The 16,488-nt window shown below is 31.5% G+C and overlaps 1 protein-coding gene across 1 annotated transcript; it reads right to left on the bottom strand.

Moving 5' to 3' along the window:
- Positions 1–3,870: 3,870 nt before the first annotated feature.
- Positions 3,871–9,604, bottom strand: LOC113777725 (WAT1-related protein At5g40240-like). The gene is made up of 8 exons (XM_027322908.1): positions 9,368–9,604; positions 7,404–7,621; positions 7,224–7,289; positions 6,997–7,110; positions 5,923–6,181; positions 4,840–5,001; positions 4,569–4,720; positions 3,871–4,244 (listed from the first exon to the last, which is right to left on the bottom strand). Exons 2-8 carry the CDS (start codon positions 7,601–7,603, stop codon positions 4,073–4,075), a joined length of 1,125 nt encoding a protein of 374 aa, XP_027178709.1. The 5' UTR covers positions 7,604–7,621; positions 9,368–9,604; the 3' UTR covers positions 3,871–4,072.
- Between the last annotated feature and the right edge of the window lie 6,884 nt (positions 9,605–16,488).

Below are 16,488 nucleotides of genomic sequence, written 5' to 3'. Positions count from 1 at the left end.
TTATCAAATTCTACCTAATCTTGTAGTTATATTCTCTAGCTTGATCTTTAAAAAAGAAAATTTTTTTGTAGGGCCATCTTTCAGAATTCTCTATCTATGAAAAGGTCTAAAGACGTGTAGTTATCAAATTCTACCTAACCTTGTAGTTATATTATTTAGCTTGAATCTTGATCTTTTAAAAATTCCTTTTTAAGCAAGAGGATGGTTGAATTTAAGAAGTAGGGAGAAAAAAGAGAAAATCGAACTGATCACCTCTAATTCCTGAGACTCTAATCTTAGCCGCTGATTTTGACTTTGTTGATCTCAGGTCCCTCTTGCTGCGTCAGTACTTATATCACCACTTTCTCTTTCTTCTGTCTCGATGTTTTCCTTCCGAATACTCTCTGTTTGTACAATCATGACTTGTCCAAATTGAACTACCAAAAAAGGATACCTTTATGAAATACAAATCTCCTTGTGTCTTTACCATCTAGTCCTTTTATGAACTACAAGACACCACAATTATCACGAAAAGACGTGAGAAAACCAACAAAATTATGTGGCTTTCAACAACCATCACCTTTTATGATCAATTTTGTAACCTTATGTCTTTGAATAATACAACCTTACTCGCACATTAAAAAAAGCGATAATTTTAGAAACCTCTCTTGAGATTTCTAACAATTTTACTTGGTTTCTCTCAGATTTAAGAAATTGTACTTACTTCCCTTGACACAGTAAAATACCTGTAATGTCCTCCACTTAGTAGACAATTTTAAATTTAAGGCAATAAATTTACAAAGTCTAAAAAGGATTCTATTTTTTTTTGTCTCTTGTCTATTTTCTAGTTAATATTTAATCTCTTTTTATTATCTTCAATTTTGTTGATATTAGTAAATTGAAATTACAAAATCTACAAAGGGAGTAGATTATATGTCAAATTAGAAGAAAATGAAGAGAATTGTAGTGATAGAAAAAAATTAATGAAATTGATGATTGAAATAGGAAATTGATGATTGCAGTAGATTATATGTCAATTTTTCATTGTTTGTTGTTAATAAAAACTTTTATAAAATGTCAATAATTACATAATGATTTCTTTCATTGGATTTGAAATTTTTTATTATGATTTTATTGTGGAGATAGAATTTATTCTCTACTTTTGAGATATTAATATTTTTAAGACTATAGAAGAGTTATAATGGTGGTTCTAGATCAAATTAGTTTATATTGAAAAGATATTTGAGCATTAATATTTAATTTGGGAGTATAAAATTGGTTGTCACTGAGATTTTGTGTATATGTTTTTTTATTGTGATAAGTATTGATATTATATATGTAATTTAGAATCTTTTAGATAGCTACTTGATTTTAGAACTTATACTTGGACGGTTGTTAGGTATTTGGCTTGTTGATTTATGCAAAGTGTGGAAGAAAATGATTGAGTGTATATATTTTTCTTTCCTAGTTTTGTACAAAGAGACAATTTAGGATTTTTGAAAGAAAATCTAAATTCTTAAGATCTACAATGTTACTAAACAGTAAAAATAGGGGAGGTATATGTAATTTTTAAAATTTGAGTGGAGCTTTTTGTAATTGTGAGAAATCTCAGGGAGGTTTGTGAAATTATCCCTAAAAAAAAACTTTTGTACACAGCTTTCAAGAATTAGAAAATTAACTTTTGTAAAAGAAACTGAAGAGCAAATCATAAAGGGGGCCAAGGTGCCGTTCCTAGCGTGGGTCATGGGGAAAATACCAGTTTTCATCCCCAAACTTTGGGCACAAGACACATTTCGTCCCTCATTTTTCGGGCATGACACATTTGGTGTCTGAATTAACAATTTTTGACCAAATGTCATCCTCAGACGGCAATCTAGCCAACCTTTAACGGAACCGTTAAGTAAATGTGGCTATCCGAAGCAAAATCAGGTGGAAAATGACGTTGTCTTCACTTTCCCTTTTTCTTTCACTTCAACAACTTCCTTTGCAAATTTCCAATACTAAGCTCCTACTGCAAATTTCTCCAAGAGTAAACTCCCTCTTCCAATTATAAATATATAATTATAATTATATAATACATATAAATATTACTTATACTAATATTTTATATAATTATAATGTATATTAGATATTAAATTTAATCATTATATAACATTATATTCATAATAATAAATATAAATATAATTACATAATTTATTAATATTATATACACATATATATTATAAGGGATAATTTCAGAAACCTCCCCTGAATTAGCTTATGGAAAAATGGATAATTTATGGAGGAAAGCCATAAAGAGCTAGTGTTTTATTGGAGAACGGGTTTACTTTTATTTTATTCGATAAATAAATTTGTTTATGAAAAAATGGGTACTCTATTCTTATAATAGAGGAAAGCCATAAAGAGCTGGTGTTTTATTGAAAAATGGATTTATTTTTATTTTATCCGATAAATAAATTTGTTTATGGAAAAATGAGTACTCTGTTCTTATAATGGAGGAAAGCCATAAAGAGGTGGTCTTTTCTGAGAAAGGGATACTTTACAGAAAGTGACTGCGATTTGGTTTATGAAATTATCCCAAAATTTTTTTTGAATGAATTTGTTTATTTAATTAAATAATTATAACATATATTTATATAATACATTATATAATTATACTAATATTATTATAAAATATATTATTATAACTATATAATATATATAAATATTAATTATACTAATATATTATATGATTATGAAGTATATTATATATTAATTATATTTTTTAGTATATATTAGTATATTTATAATAATAAATATAATTATAATTATATAATATATTATTACTATATACACATATATATTATAAATATATGCACATATAATATGTATTTATAAATATATATATAAATATATTATAGTTATTAGGGTATTAGGGTATAGTTATTATAGTTATTACCCTAAATATATTATAGTTATTAGGGTATATACCCTAATAATATATTAGTATAATTATATAATGCATTATATAAATATATATAATAATTATTTAATTAAATAAACAAATTCATTCTAATTTTTTTTGGATAATTTCATAAATCAAATCGCGGTCAGTTTCTGTAAAGACTAGCTCTTTAGGACTTACCTCCATTATAAGAACAGAGTACCCATTTTTCCATAAACAAAATTATTTATCAGATAAAATAAAAATAAACCCGTTTTTCAATAAAACGTCAGTTCTTTATGGCTTTCCTCTATTATAAGAATAGAGTGCCCATTTTTTCATAAACAAATTTATTTATTGGATAAAATAAAAATAAACCTGTTCTCCAATAAAACACTAGCTCTTTATGGCTTTCCTCCATAAATTATCCATTTTCCCATTTTTCCATAAGCTAATTCAGGGGAGGTTTCTGAAATTATCCCTGATAATATATATATATGTGTATATAATATTAATAAATTATATAATTATAATTATATTTATTATTATGAATATAATGTTATATAATGATTAAATTTAATACCTAATATACATTATAATTATATAAAATATTAGTATAAGTAATATTTATATGTATTATATAATTATAATTATATATTTATAATTAGAAGATGGGGTTTACTCTCCGAGAAATTTGTAGTAGGAGCTTAGTCTTGAAAATTTGCAGAGGAAGTTGTTGAAGTGAAAGAAAAAGGGAAAGTGAAAACAACGTCATTTTCCACCTGATTTGCTTTGGATAGCCACATTTACTTAACGGTTCCGTTAAAGGTTGGCTAAATTGCCGTTTGAGGATGACATTTGATCAAAAATTGTTAATTCAGACACCAAATGTGTCATGCCCGAAAGATGAGGGACGAAATGTGTCTTGTGCCCAAAGTTTGGGGATGAAAACCGGTATTTTCCCGTGGGTCATGCCCCTAGCATTGAAAAGGGATAATTTCAAAAGCCTCCCTTGAGAATCTTTACATTATTACTCATAGCACCACTGAAATTTAAAAAATATTATTTGCCTCCCATATTTTTAAATTTTTGAAACATTATCGACACAATACAAATTTCTGAACAAGGTAAAAATTATGAGTGGTTGAGAAAGTAATCGTTTTCTATTATTCAAGCAATGGCAGATGCACGTCCTTCATTTGTTGATTCATCGTATTGGCCTAGTAATGGAGCATTTTGGCTGGAAGATGCCCCAAACTCATTACCTTTTTCACAGTCTTCTTTTGCTTTTGCCCATATTAGAGCATAAAACCCTAAAGATATGATCAAGGATCCGATCACACTGCAATCAGAAAAACATTTGGTAAGCAACCTTATATATGTATATATCATATGTGTGTGTGTATAAAACAAGGAAGTATTATGTATATGAATAGTTTGGGGAGGGGGGGGGGGATGGGTCAAGTGAGGTTAGGGGGTCAAGTATTATATGGTTGATGTATATCTTTTAAAATATGATGTATCTATTGTTGTTCTCATAATTTAATTGAATTAGTGTAAACAAACGACTTTCATGCGAGTGTACACCAAAATATGTTTCAAAAAAAGAAATACAACAATTGCACAATAGCACCAAAATCTAAGATCATGATCAATTGATACCTACCTTCCAAGGTAGAGGTCATCCCCAAGAAAAATGAAGCCCATAATTGCAGCAATGGCAATTGATAATGGCATAAATGAAGCTATATATACAGGTCCTTTTATATGTACGCCCCATGTTTGAATAAGAATACCAAAGCCTGATCCCATTACTCCCTAGAAAAAAAGAAAAATTATTCAGTGCATAGATTACTCCCTAGCTATATGAGCAGTGGGTAATAGATATAGTTTGAAATTCTAGAAGTACTGAGTATAAATTAGGTCTACATGCTTACCGAATACACTACTGAGTACAGCCGGACATCAGGTTTTAGTATATTCCAAGCACTTGAATTTGTTACCCCCATTAAACAAGCAGGAGCTGCTAGAATCACACATGATAAGTTGTAGAAGAAGACCACAGCTAGCTCTGCTGGGTAATCTGCAATAACCTTGGCCTAGAAACAGTGGCAGAGTCAGGACCCTAAAGTTAATAGGGGAATGTTTTTATTGCAATACACAATAACCAAATGCGATAATTCTTTTATGTAATTAAAAGCTCCATCGAAAAGTATAACAAACTAGAGTGACGGTTGCATTAATTTTACAAAATTATAAGGAGTTTATAGAAATAACTGCTTAAGAACTCTTTTCTTTGCAATAGACTAATGTAGTAATAAAAAGATGAGTTTGAATTGAATATTATACGTTCATTCTCATGTAGGAAAAGTAGTCAAAAATCTTATTTTGTTTTGAAATTTTTATCTTTTTCAAAAAGTGGTAAAATAAAAGCAAATGGTTCAAGAATATAAAGGGGCGATGTTAGGGCTATTGATGAGGTTGGGCTAGCTTGAGCCCAACTCATTCGGCCAAATACAGCTTGTAGAGCCTAAGTTTTAATTAGGTCAAATAGAGTTTGTATCTAAGTCTTAGGGTGAAGCTAAATGTGAGTCAAGTTTGAGTCATGTTAGACTAAGGCTCGATTAAGGCCCTATATATATATATATACATATATATATAATAACATGTATAATTTATAATTAAACATATTATGACATAAAATTATAATAAAATTTATATAAATTTATAGTAATTTATAAAATATAAAATATATATAATTATGCATATAATTATGTACTCGGGCCAAGCTCAATTAGTTCGGCTTGAGCTTTTTTGTTGGAACCTGAAACTTAAAAGGCCAAAAATCCAAAAATCGGGTATAATTTATGAGGTTTAGTTCAAAAAGTTCAATTGACACCCCTAGGCAATATGAAGGAAACCGAGAGAGAGAGAGAGAGAGATTCAAGGGGGTGCAATTGTTGACAAAACTAATGAATTTTCAAAATGTACAAGCCAATTTTGTGTTTTCAATATGTTACCTGAGAAATACACCATAAGCCGACAATTACATATTCAACAGCGAGAAGGGCACCACCTTTGACCCAATCCGAGTGTTTGGTTCCGCCGGTGATGGTAACAAGTGCTGGGTGTTGTGCAAGAACAGAAGCTGAAGATGTAGAGCTCCTTATCAGCACTGGGCCATTGTACAGAACCACCAGCAGGGCACCTGCAATCGTTATTACACTCCCAATTATCTTAACCTGGGTGGTCCAGCTCTTCATTTCTAGCTTTTCCATCCTGATCATGACAATGAATATTGGTCAAGGTCCTCATCTATAATTTGGAAAACAAAAAAGAAAAGAGTTTCAAGTGTTATTATACTTTTAAATCATGGGTTAGAAAAAGTACAGTTACATCAGAAAAGTGTCTAAAAGTAGGTGTCATGAAGCCGAGTTTTTTAGGAAATGTAGCAGAAATTAGGTTGGGTCATGTAGGCAGAAGCACGCTTTCAAGGTACTGGAGTCACGCTTTCCTCTTGGCAACCACGCTTTCAATCTATTTGTTGGTTTTGCAGTTTGTTAGCTGAAGAATCTATTTGGGAACTCATTTGTTAGGCCTGAATTGTTTAACCAAATTTGCAGAGATTGATTTGCTCTCCGAGCTCATTATTTCTTTCCCCTCAAGTTTTCCTTCTTCTTCTTCCTTTGTCACCTTCTTTTTTCCCATTTAATCATCACTAATCTCTTGTAATTTTGATCTATTAATGGAGTTGATTTGAGTTTCCCCAATTTAGTTCACTAAATCCACTCTAGTTCTTTTTTTTTTTAGTTTTTTTCAAACAGATTTTTTTTTTAGTGTAAACGGGAGGACTCAAACTTAAGACCTCTGGTTCTGGTTACTACTACAACAGTAGAGGAAATAAAGTTTGAGTATTTACATTTAAATAGAAAATTAGGTGCATTAATCCCAATTAGAAAAAACTCTTGATGGAATAATCATTGGTGACTTTAGCATAGAAAATTGATCATCATGTCTCGTTTGCTTTATAGGTGATCATGATGTTTTGCTAAAATCAATGGCTAATTATATGAAAAAGAAAAATAAGAGAGGACCTGAAGAGGACGGCCAAGATAAATGTGGAAGCCGGGGTAAGGTTGGTCATGGCGGAAGCCAGTGTTGGATTACTATACTCGATTCCGATGTATCCAAGATATTGACCGGAAAAGCTGAAATTACAATTCCAAAACAAAATTTTGGTAAGCTCCTTTAAAACAAAGAAGTAAATAAATTATCATGGTTGACATTACTAAGCTTGATAAATGTGTGTATCCACGTATACCCAAGAAACCCGAGGAAGAGAAATCTACCAAGGAGACCAATAGTTAATGGAGGAAGCCGAGATTTCCTGTTAATTAAAGGCAAAAAAAAAAAGAAAAGAGGAATGAACAAAGGTGCTAGTTTGATTACATAGGAAGAGGGAAATTAAGAAGAAGGCCTGTTATTTAGAATCTTAAATTACCTGTGGGAGTAGCAGCAAAGAGGGAGGAAAAGAAGAGCTGAAATGCAATAGGAATATAGCATGAAAACATGAAAGTCCAAACCCTTCAATGTGGCTGCTTTGAAGATGATGCTCACACCGACATTGATGCATTGTGTTGCAACCATGGCTGTGAACGGAAATAGCTCTTTATACCAAAATCCTCCTTTCCGGTCGCCCATCTTCCTTTCTTTCCTTCTCTGGATGCAAATGTATATAAATATAACAAGGTGTTATTTATACTTTTTGAGTTTTAGTGGTTCATGCACTAGAGGCCATTATTCTGTTTAATTGTGTATATAGTTTTGTTTTTAGAATAAGAGATGCATCCATCCAATTCCATCAAGTCTTTGTCACACCCAAAATTAGTGTTGGACAGATTAACTGGGAAAAAAAAACCCGTCGATCCGAAAAAAGAAATAAAAAACCTACAAGATTCCATTAGATCTGAACTAATTCAAACTACTTTAATGCTGAAAATAATGTCATAGGATCATCTTGCAATCATGTTGAACATGGTACATTTAGTAAATGACAATGAGTCACGAGCAATTTTTATTTTGGTTCAAAATAATATATGGTGTATACAAGGACGGAATAAAGAATTGGTTAATGTCGCGCTCCATTTAAATTAGAGTTTCCTCTTAATATTGAATTTAGAGGTACCAAATCACCTATGAAAAAAAAATAATTTTCAATTTTTGGAATGTAATTTGACCACCTGTTTGGCTCAAGCACAGGAATGGCAATAACTATAACCCCGCAATGACAATGGATTTTTGAGGGATTTCCTTTGGTTTTGGTGTAAACACGTGTTTGGTAGTGATTGCATTGTTATAGGAATCAACTTATTTTAAAATTTTCCTGCATTATCTTTGTGTCCTGCTGCTTCAAGAGAATTTCTAGGTCTCTTTCTCAATCAAGTCCTTCACCGATTGGTGATGATGGACCAATCTCAAGAAAGAAATTCCATGATCATAACTCGAATTTCTTATCTGATTTCATGTGATATAACAAATTAAACAAACCAGAACCAGTAGCAAATCGCAACAAATCAACATCAAAACCTCAATAATTCAATATTATCGAAACATTTCTCTTCATATTATGCACCTCAATTCATGGTCAATCAGCATAACAAAAGAAGCCCCCTATGTGCAAATCTTTCTTAGCCATTAAAAAAAAAAAAAATCATGGCAGCCAGAATTAGACATAGTTGACTGCAAGTGTTTTGGATCTACTACAATTTTGAATGCAAATCACTAGAAAAAAAAAGAAGAAAAAAGAAATCCATCATGGCAGCAGATTTGCCTTCTTCTGATTCGAATATGGATTTGGAGAAGAGCAAGAGCGGTGATGAAGAGATAGGAGAGTGAAGAGTACATGGTGGAAGGAGAGGAGAGAGAAAGAGGAGAAGGGAGAGGGGCCAAAGGAGGAAGAGAAAGATGAAGGTCAAGAAGATGATGAACAGTCAAGTTTGTTAGTCTGCTGCTCTGGAAGTGGAGTTTTGTTTCCTTTTTAATTTCTATCTTTTTTTTTTTTGGTTTTGTATGCTAAATTCGGGAATGGGAGCAAAAGTGCCAATTGGTCAGGAATGAAGTTCGTCCAATTTTGGGTCTTCCATACCTATAGGGACCAATCACAGATTAGGTAAAGGATTTGACAACTTTAAACTCGTTCCATAATGGTGATTCCTCCAATCAAACAGGTGGGAAATCTTTTAACTAGACAGCTACAAGTCTTTCAAGGTCAGAGAATAATTAACATAAAAAAAAATCTAAACACATAAAACTCAAATGAAATAAGGAGATGAATAATTCCAAGCCCTTTTTTTTTCAGAAGAGTTGTAGAACTCTACTCAAGAATTCTAAGGTTACATCAATTCAAAAACAAGACTCAAGCACCAAATTCAATTTAAATTTGGAAAAGGAAATAAGGGATTTCACCGTCCTCCTCAGGTATATTGTGGTGGTGGTGGTGGCGGCGGCATTCCAGTGACTTCTACAGCAGCAACTCCGGTGGTCTCAACTCCTCATGCGTTCCCCCTTCCTTTTTGCTCTGCTTTGCCCGAAAAGTTTATGGAATGGATGATTGGTGGAGTTTAATGCTTCTGATGATGGTGAATGATTGGAAATGATGAATGATATATTGATTAGAACCAAGGAAAAGGAGGTACGCAGGTTGATGAAGATGAATGATGGAGGACTAGTTCAACTTCCCTCGGGTTCCCAATGATGGGTCGATGACCAATTTCTCTTTTCTGATCTTTGGTGAAGACGAATGATGCTCCGGCTGTCATAGTACTAGGTAGATAATAGCAGTAATACTCCCCGGTTCCCAAAAACTCAGGTTACTCTTGGGAAAGTGTGTTTTTCAATAGGGATAATTTCAGAAACCTCCCCTGAGGTTTCTGACACTTTCACTGGCACCCCCTGAGGTTCTCAAAATTTCACTGACCTCCCTTGCTTTTGAGTTTTTGGTAACAATGCAGTCCAAATCTGATTACAATATTATTTTCATGTGTGAGAAGGAATTTTTATTCCATGGCTGCCCCTTTGCTCCTTGTATTAGTAGAAGATTGAAAGAATAATAAATTATTAGAATGATTACTAAAGTTGAGGGGGTGTAAATACAATACAAAAAATTGTAAGAACTAAATGTGTCAGGAAAAATGCCGGTTTTCATAAATCTTAAGTCAACTAGTATGTTATCTATTTAACATAACTTAAGTAACTAATTAAACTAATTAAATTACCTACGAGTATTACTTTCATATAATTAATTTATATTAAATATAGAACCTATCAGTTTCCCTTTCGTAAAAATATGAGTGTAATACTTTTTAAATTTTACTTACAATCATTTGTATATTTAATATAAATTAAATGATTCAGAGTAAAATGCCTATAAATAGCTAGTACTTTATTCATATAATAGAAGAAACTCGTAAAGAGATAGTAAAAAGTGGGTAATTTATTTTTTTACTTTCACGTATTTAATTTATGTTAAATACAAAACCTAACAGTTTCGCTTTCGTAATAATATTAGTGTAACAATTTTTGAATTTCACTTATAAATATTTATGTATTTAATATAAATTAAATGATGCAAATTAAATTATTCATAAATAGCTAGTATTTTATCCATACAATGGATGAAACTCGTAAAGAACTTGTATGTTATGGAAATTTTTTTTTTTACTTTTAAATACTTCATTTATATTAAATACAAAACATGCTACTTTTCCTTTCATAAAAATACTTGTGTAACGGCTTTTGAATTTTATTTGCAAATATTTATGAACTTAACATAAATTAAATGATTCAGAATAAAATACCCATAAAACCTGGTACTTGGTTCATGTAATAGAGAAAAGCCATAAAGAGTTGGTACTTTATGAGATATTTCATTTTTAAAAAATATTTAATTTATATTAAATAGATAACCTACTAGTTTTTTTTCGTAAGAAGTTACTGTAACATTTTTTGAATTTTACTTAAAAACATTTATATATTCACAGCAGGCACAAAAATGGCGCCTTACTCCCTAATCCAGCTTTAATTCATGTATTAGCCATCAAGTTTGTGTTATTGTTGTTAAACTTGATTAATCACTTTAGATGCCTTTTTCTCCAACTAAACGGTAGTAATACACTCCATCTTCAGTAATAAAACCCAACTTTATAGGATATATTTGTAATTTTGGCCTTCATGATGTCAGCAAAGGGGCCCAATTTTCTATCAAGGGAGGTCAGTGAAATTTTGAAAACCTCAGGTGGTGCTAGTGAAAGTGTCAAAAACCTCAGGGGAGGTTTATGAAATTATCCCTTTTCAATGACATTGAACAACTTTTGCAAACTTTAATCCGTCCGCTATTGATTGCCGTTGCCCCTTTGTTTAAACAACCAAGTGGGACAACAAGACTACTATTGTTTTGTACTTTCAAAGCAGCAGATACTAACTGTTGCAACTCGTGGAATACACGCACTAATATGGGATATTACATTATAAACACTAAGTTAATAGGCCTTCAACAAAGGTTAGAAATGAAAATTCAAGGAAAAATAATTTGCCATATATACAAGGTGATACCAATAATGGGATAACTAAAGAAAAAGTACAACACCTTCGATAGAATTGGAAAGTATGGAGGCAGTATTAGTTTATGTGGATCATTTCAGAGACCTTCCTTGAGGTTTTTAATAATTTGACTTAGTATCTTTGAAGTTTAAAAAAATACACATATCTCCCTTGAATTTATCATTTTGGTAATAAAAACTATTCAATGGTCATATTTTTGAATGAATAACCCAAATTGCCCTCATGAAATTATAAAGTTCATTTTAACCTCTTATGAAATTTATTTAAAAAATATATGGACAAAATTTCAAACCCATATTCAACCCTCATCAATACTATTTTAAACCTTTCATTTTCCTACATCTCAAATTAGTACCATTATCATCATAACCACCGCTACCATCAGTCATTAAATTCTAAAATCTCAATCTAAGTTACAAAAGAAAAAAAAATCAATACTGTTAAACTTAAAAAATTTCACTAACTGTATTAATATAACATCTCATCCCTCAAATGCTGAAGTACCAATTCATGCTCGTCATATTTAAATCTTCAGTTTATATCTTCTTCTATTCATCTTTAGATCTTTCAAGCCAAACTAAAATTAATTTGTAATATGTTAGAATTATGTTTAGGACATAATTAGTTATTCTGTAAGCGACATTCTTTTTGTTTCCATTAAATATTTAATTGTGTGGTGCATTCCTATGCACAAGGTTAGGCGCATATTGTTTAATTACATAAAAATATTAATATATTAAAGTTATTATGGTTTATGAGGCGCCACCGCATAAGATGAGAGTGACATGTGAGGTGTGAGCCATTGTGTGGGGCATGGAAGGACGGAGGACCGTCACTTAACAGCCGACAAGAAGGCTCACGGTGCATGCGGATATTTTCTACGAGGCAAAAGTCCAAAGAGGGAATTGCAGTTTATTAGTCCATTGAAGTTTATTAGGTCATTGTCTACACTCTACTAGACAGTTTTATACAATTTTTTTTATCTTATCACTTTGAAAAAAATTGAAATAGTAGCATATACTTAAGTTACAATACAATAACTCTACACCCATAAAATCAACCAATAGAAAAGGTGGCTCTGTTTGGATTGTAAATTATTTGAGATATTTTTACTGTAGCACTTTTTGTGATGTGATGTATGTGAGATAAAAATGTAACTGAAAAGATAAAAAAATGTGTTGAAAATTGTAATGGTGATATAACCAAATAAATTTTGACAAATAATCCTCTATCCCAACAAACCATACATATTTGGAAGTTCATGCAACATAATTATACCCCATGTGTTTAGTAGCTATTGGTCAAAATACGTCTTCTGTGGCTCGAGTCATACCATTTTCCAGGAAAGGGGAGCGATAGAATATACCATTATAGTATTCAAAAGCGGCAAATTCCCCTACTAATACTTTATGTACTGTGAATGACATATATCCAACAGGGATTTTTTTGAAATAGAATGAATAAATTGGAAAAGTCTTTTCTTTCAGACCATTTCTGCATACCAAACATCGGAGATAATATGTTAACTCAGATCTAGCAACTCCACAATTTTCCAGGTCTGGTTAAACATGCATGTAGGGGTCACCCACTAATCTGAAAACCGCTATATTCGATCCGATTTGATCCGAAAATTAGGATACTCGATCCTTATTATTTGATTGGGTCAAAAGAGGGTCAAATACCGGCTTAAACGTGGGACGGGTTAGGGTTACATAATAAAAAATTCGCGGGGGTGCTCGACCCGACCCGACTCGCGTATATTTTATTATTTTATTTTTATGCACATACTATAAAATAATATTTTTAGAGTTAAACAAGCAATTCAATTGAACAAATTGCATTACAAATATGAGAGATTACAGTTTATTTACAAGATTCATTTGTAGAGGTCATGATCTTATGTTTTATAGAAAAGAGTTTAATTAATGTGAAACATATATTTAAAAAAAATGTGCTAATTATTTCAAATTTTTATTGATTTTGAATTCTTTTAATTTTTTAACTTTTTCTTATATTCTCTTCGCATGCTTATTTTTTTGGTGAGAGACTTTTTTGAAAAAAAAATCTTTATTAAATCTTAGATGAATGTGTAAAATTCAAAATTAAATTGGTATAAATCATTTAAAAAAAATTAAATGATAAGTGGGATGGGGTGGGTACTTGTTGACCTGACTCAATCTCAGCGAGTATTCGCTGATATGCGAAACGAGTAAAGATCAGAAAATAGCTGACCCGCAAAATACGAGTCGGATTAGCTAAATGGTACACCGAATGGGTACTCGACCCGTGCACGTGCCCTCCCCGTGCACACCCGTACTTGCATGTTTTGCTTCCCATCCTCAAGCATTGCAAATCTGACACATAAATATGAAGCTTAACCAAAACGCCCACTCTAACCCTTGGATCATAATGTAGCCTACCCAACAGGTTTGCCGTAAGGTTGGACTTGGTCTATCAAGGAAGCCGATGAAGATTTATATGCTGAATACAACTAACTCTGATCAGTTTGCGTATACTGCCCAAAAGCTCGTTGACAAAATGAACCATACTTTCTTAAGCCTCTTTAGGTTAATCATTGTTTAATTAGGACACTCTAACCCTTGGTGGCCTCTCCCCGCCCCTCCCTAGTTCCTTCCCTACATCCAACATATGCTCTCTTTGTCGATAAATTAGCTGATAAATTCGTCGTACTACATTGGAGGAAAACACCAATAACATTTTCTAGTGAAAAATAATTTTGATGATTGGGACAGCTGAAACTGCTAGAAAATATTTTGTATATATATATATATATATGAAAACCAAGCTTTACTAGTTAGGTTGCTTTTCATATCAAATATTTAGAGCTTGAATCCAAAACTTTACCATGTGTGAGAGGTCATGTCTAGGGGGTTAGCTATGCCCTTCATCAATGACGGAGCCAAGGGGGCAGAGGGGGGCCATGGCCCCCCTAAGTTTTGAGAATTTTAATTCATAATATGTAAATATGTGTGTAAAATAAAATTGGCCCCCCCTAAATTTTTTCAATTTTAGTTTATATTATGAGAGTTGATATATATATATATATATATATATATATATATATGAATTAGTCATCTTTGAATGGAATTTCAATTTTGGCCCCCCCAAAAAAAAAATCCTGGCTCCGTCACTGCCCTTCATCCTTTACTGGCCAGGCAAATTCTATATTTCAGCATGATTATTGAATCAGAAAACTAAAATTCAATCCCTACCAAGTGCAGGCAGAGGGGATGGAAGAGCCAATCAATATACAAACAGCAATAGATTGATGATATTCTTAAATTAAAGAATTTTTAACAAATGGTTCAAGATGTCTTAATAGAAATGTTTTCAAATATTAAGTTCAAAGTCTAACCAGTAGAGACATCTGTGGCTCAGCTGGTGCGAGATAATTGAAAATTAATTGATGATGCATTAACCTTTTCTTACTAAACTCTCTCATGATCAATGGTAGAGGTAAAAACATCATCATCATCATCATCATCTTAAACTTGTTCAATTTGTTCAATCATCATCTTCACAATCAGTACAGTCACCAGCTGCAAGATCTTATGTTGAAATTTAAGCCATACAGAATATTGATTTGATGCACATAAATTTCGTGTCAGCATGTTATTTACTAGAGATTTTGATGTGATTGTAGTTTTGTTTGGATTTATCTTTTTAAAAGACAAAACAAGAAAGTCTCGTCATATCATGATTCTCCCCCTTTTCTTCAACTCACGATTTAATGGCTCTGTTTGGTTATCGATATTTGTTAAAAAAAAAAAAAAAAATTCCGAAGTTTGTTCTACCCATATCATAAACATAATTTTTAACTACTCTTTTTTTTTTATCTTACATTCATTACATCACAAAAAGTGTTGCAGTATTATTTCAGATAAATTTTTTTTCCAAATAATCTCCTATCCAAACGTATAATCACACATCTTACCGTGAAATATTCCTCGATTGAAAAATATAGCATAGTCATCAAATTTTACAGTGAAATATTTTTAGATTGAAGTTCAAATCATTGGATCAGATCATCACATCTAATATAGAGGTACAATTATTGGTAGATGGACATTGACATATATAAAGAAAATAAAGAAAACAAAGAAAGCAACTTGAACTTTTTAAAATTGGGACAAATATTGTCGCCGTCACATTATCCGTATTCCAATTCGCAGACATTTTGCTCAATGCTCAACATTGCAAGCTGCAAAAAGGACGTGGAATCTTTTGCTTCTCCTTGTGCATTGTGGTGTCAATCGGTTTAATGATTAACCATTAAAGAAATACAACGTTCAAGCAACTACTATTTTTTTTTATCCATATTATAATTGGTCACCATTAATTATTTTCTCCACCTGCACTACCTGTTAAATTATTCATGCTTAGATTATAATAATTACGTATCGTACGTTTGATTCATGTACCATGTGACATTTATACAGCAGGAATCTTAATAACAATCTTACTCCCCCTGTCTTATAAAATTTATTATATTTGTTACTTTTTTTTACCTCAAATTAATTATCATCTTAAAAAAATTAATTTATATTTGTTATTGTACATAAATTACACGTTCTTTCAAAAAAATGACAAATTTGATGAGACGGAGGAAGTGTATTGTATTATAAAAATATTATATATATAAATAAATAAACATTAATATATAGAAACAGAGCCAGTATATATTTAAAAAGAATCTCAACAAAATTCTAAATTATAAAAATATTCAAAAATATATTTTAAAAATACCTCTAAAAACAAATCAAAACCATTTACAGTAAAAATTTTTCATATACAAAATTACAGTAAAATTTTTAAAAAACACCTTAAAAAATAGCTAATCCAGGGGAGCCATCAATAGCTGGCTTGCATAGATTTGGCATAACAATATGATAGCTACTTTTTCATTCGGTTCAGATGGGATGTGCATGTGCTCTAGGCCAAGGCAG

This window comes from Coffea eugenioides, chromosome 7 (genome assembly GCF_003713205.1).
Source record: "Coffea eugenioides isolate CCC68of chromosome 7, Ceug_1.0, whole genome shotgun sequence".
NCBI classification, from domain to species: Eukaryota; Viridiplantae; Streptophyta; class Magnoliopsida; order Gentianales; family Rubiaceae; genus Coffea; species Coffea eugenioides.
Note: the sequence above shows the minus strand (reverse complement) of the source record. Positions and strands in the feature narration are given on the sequence as shown.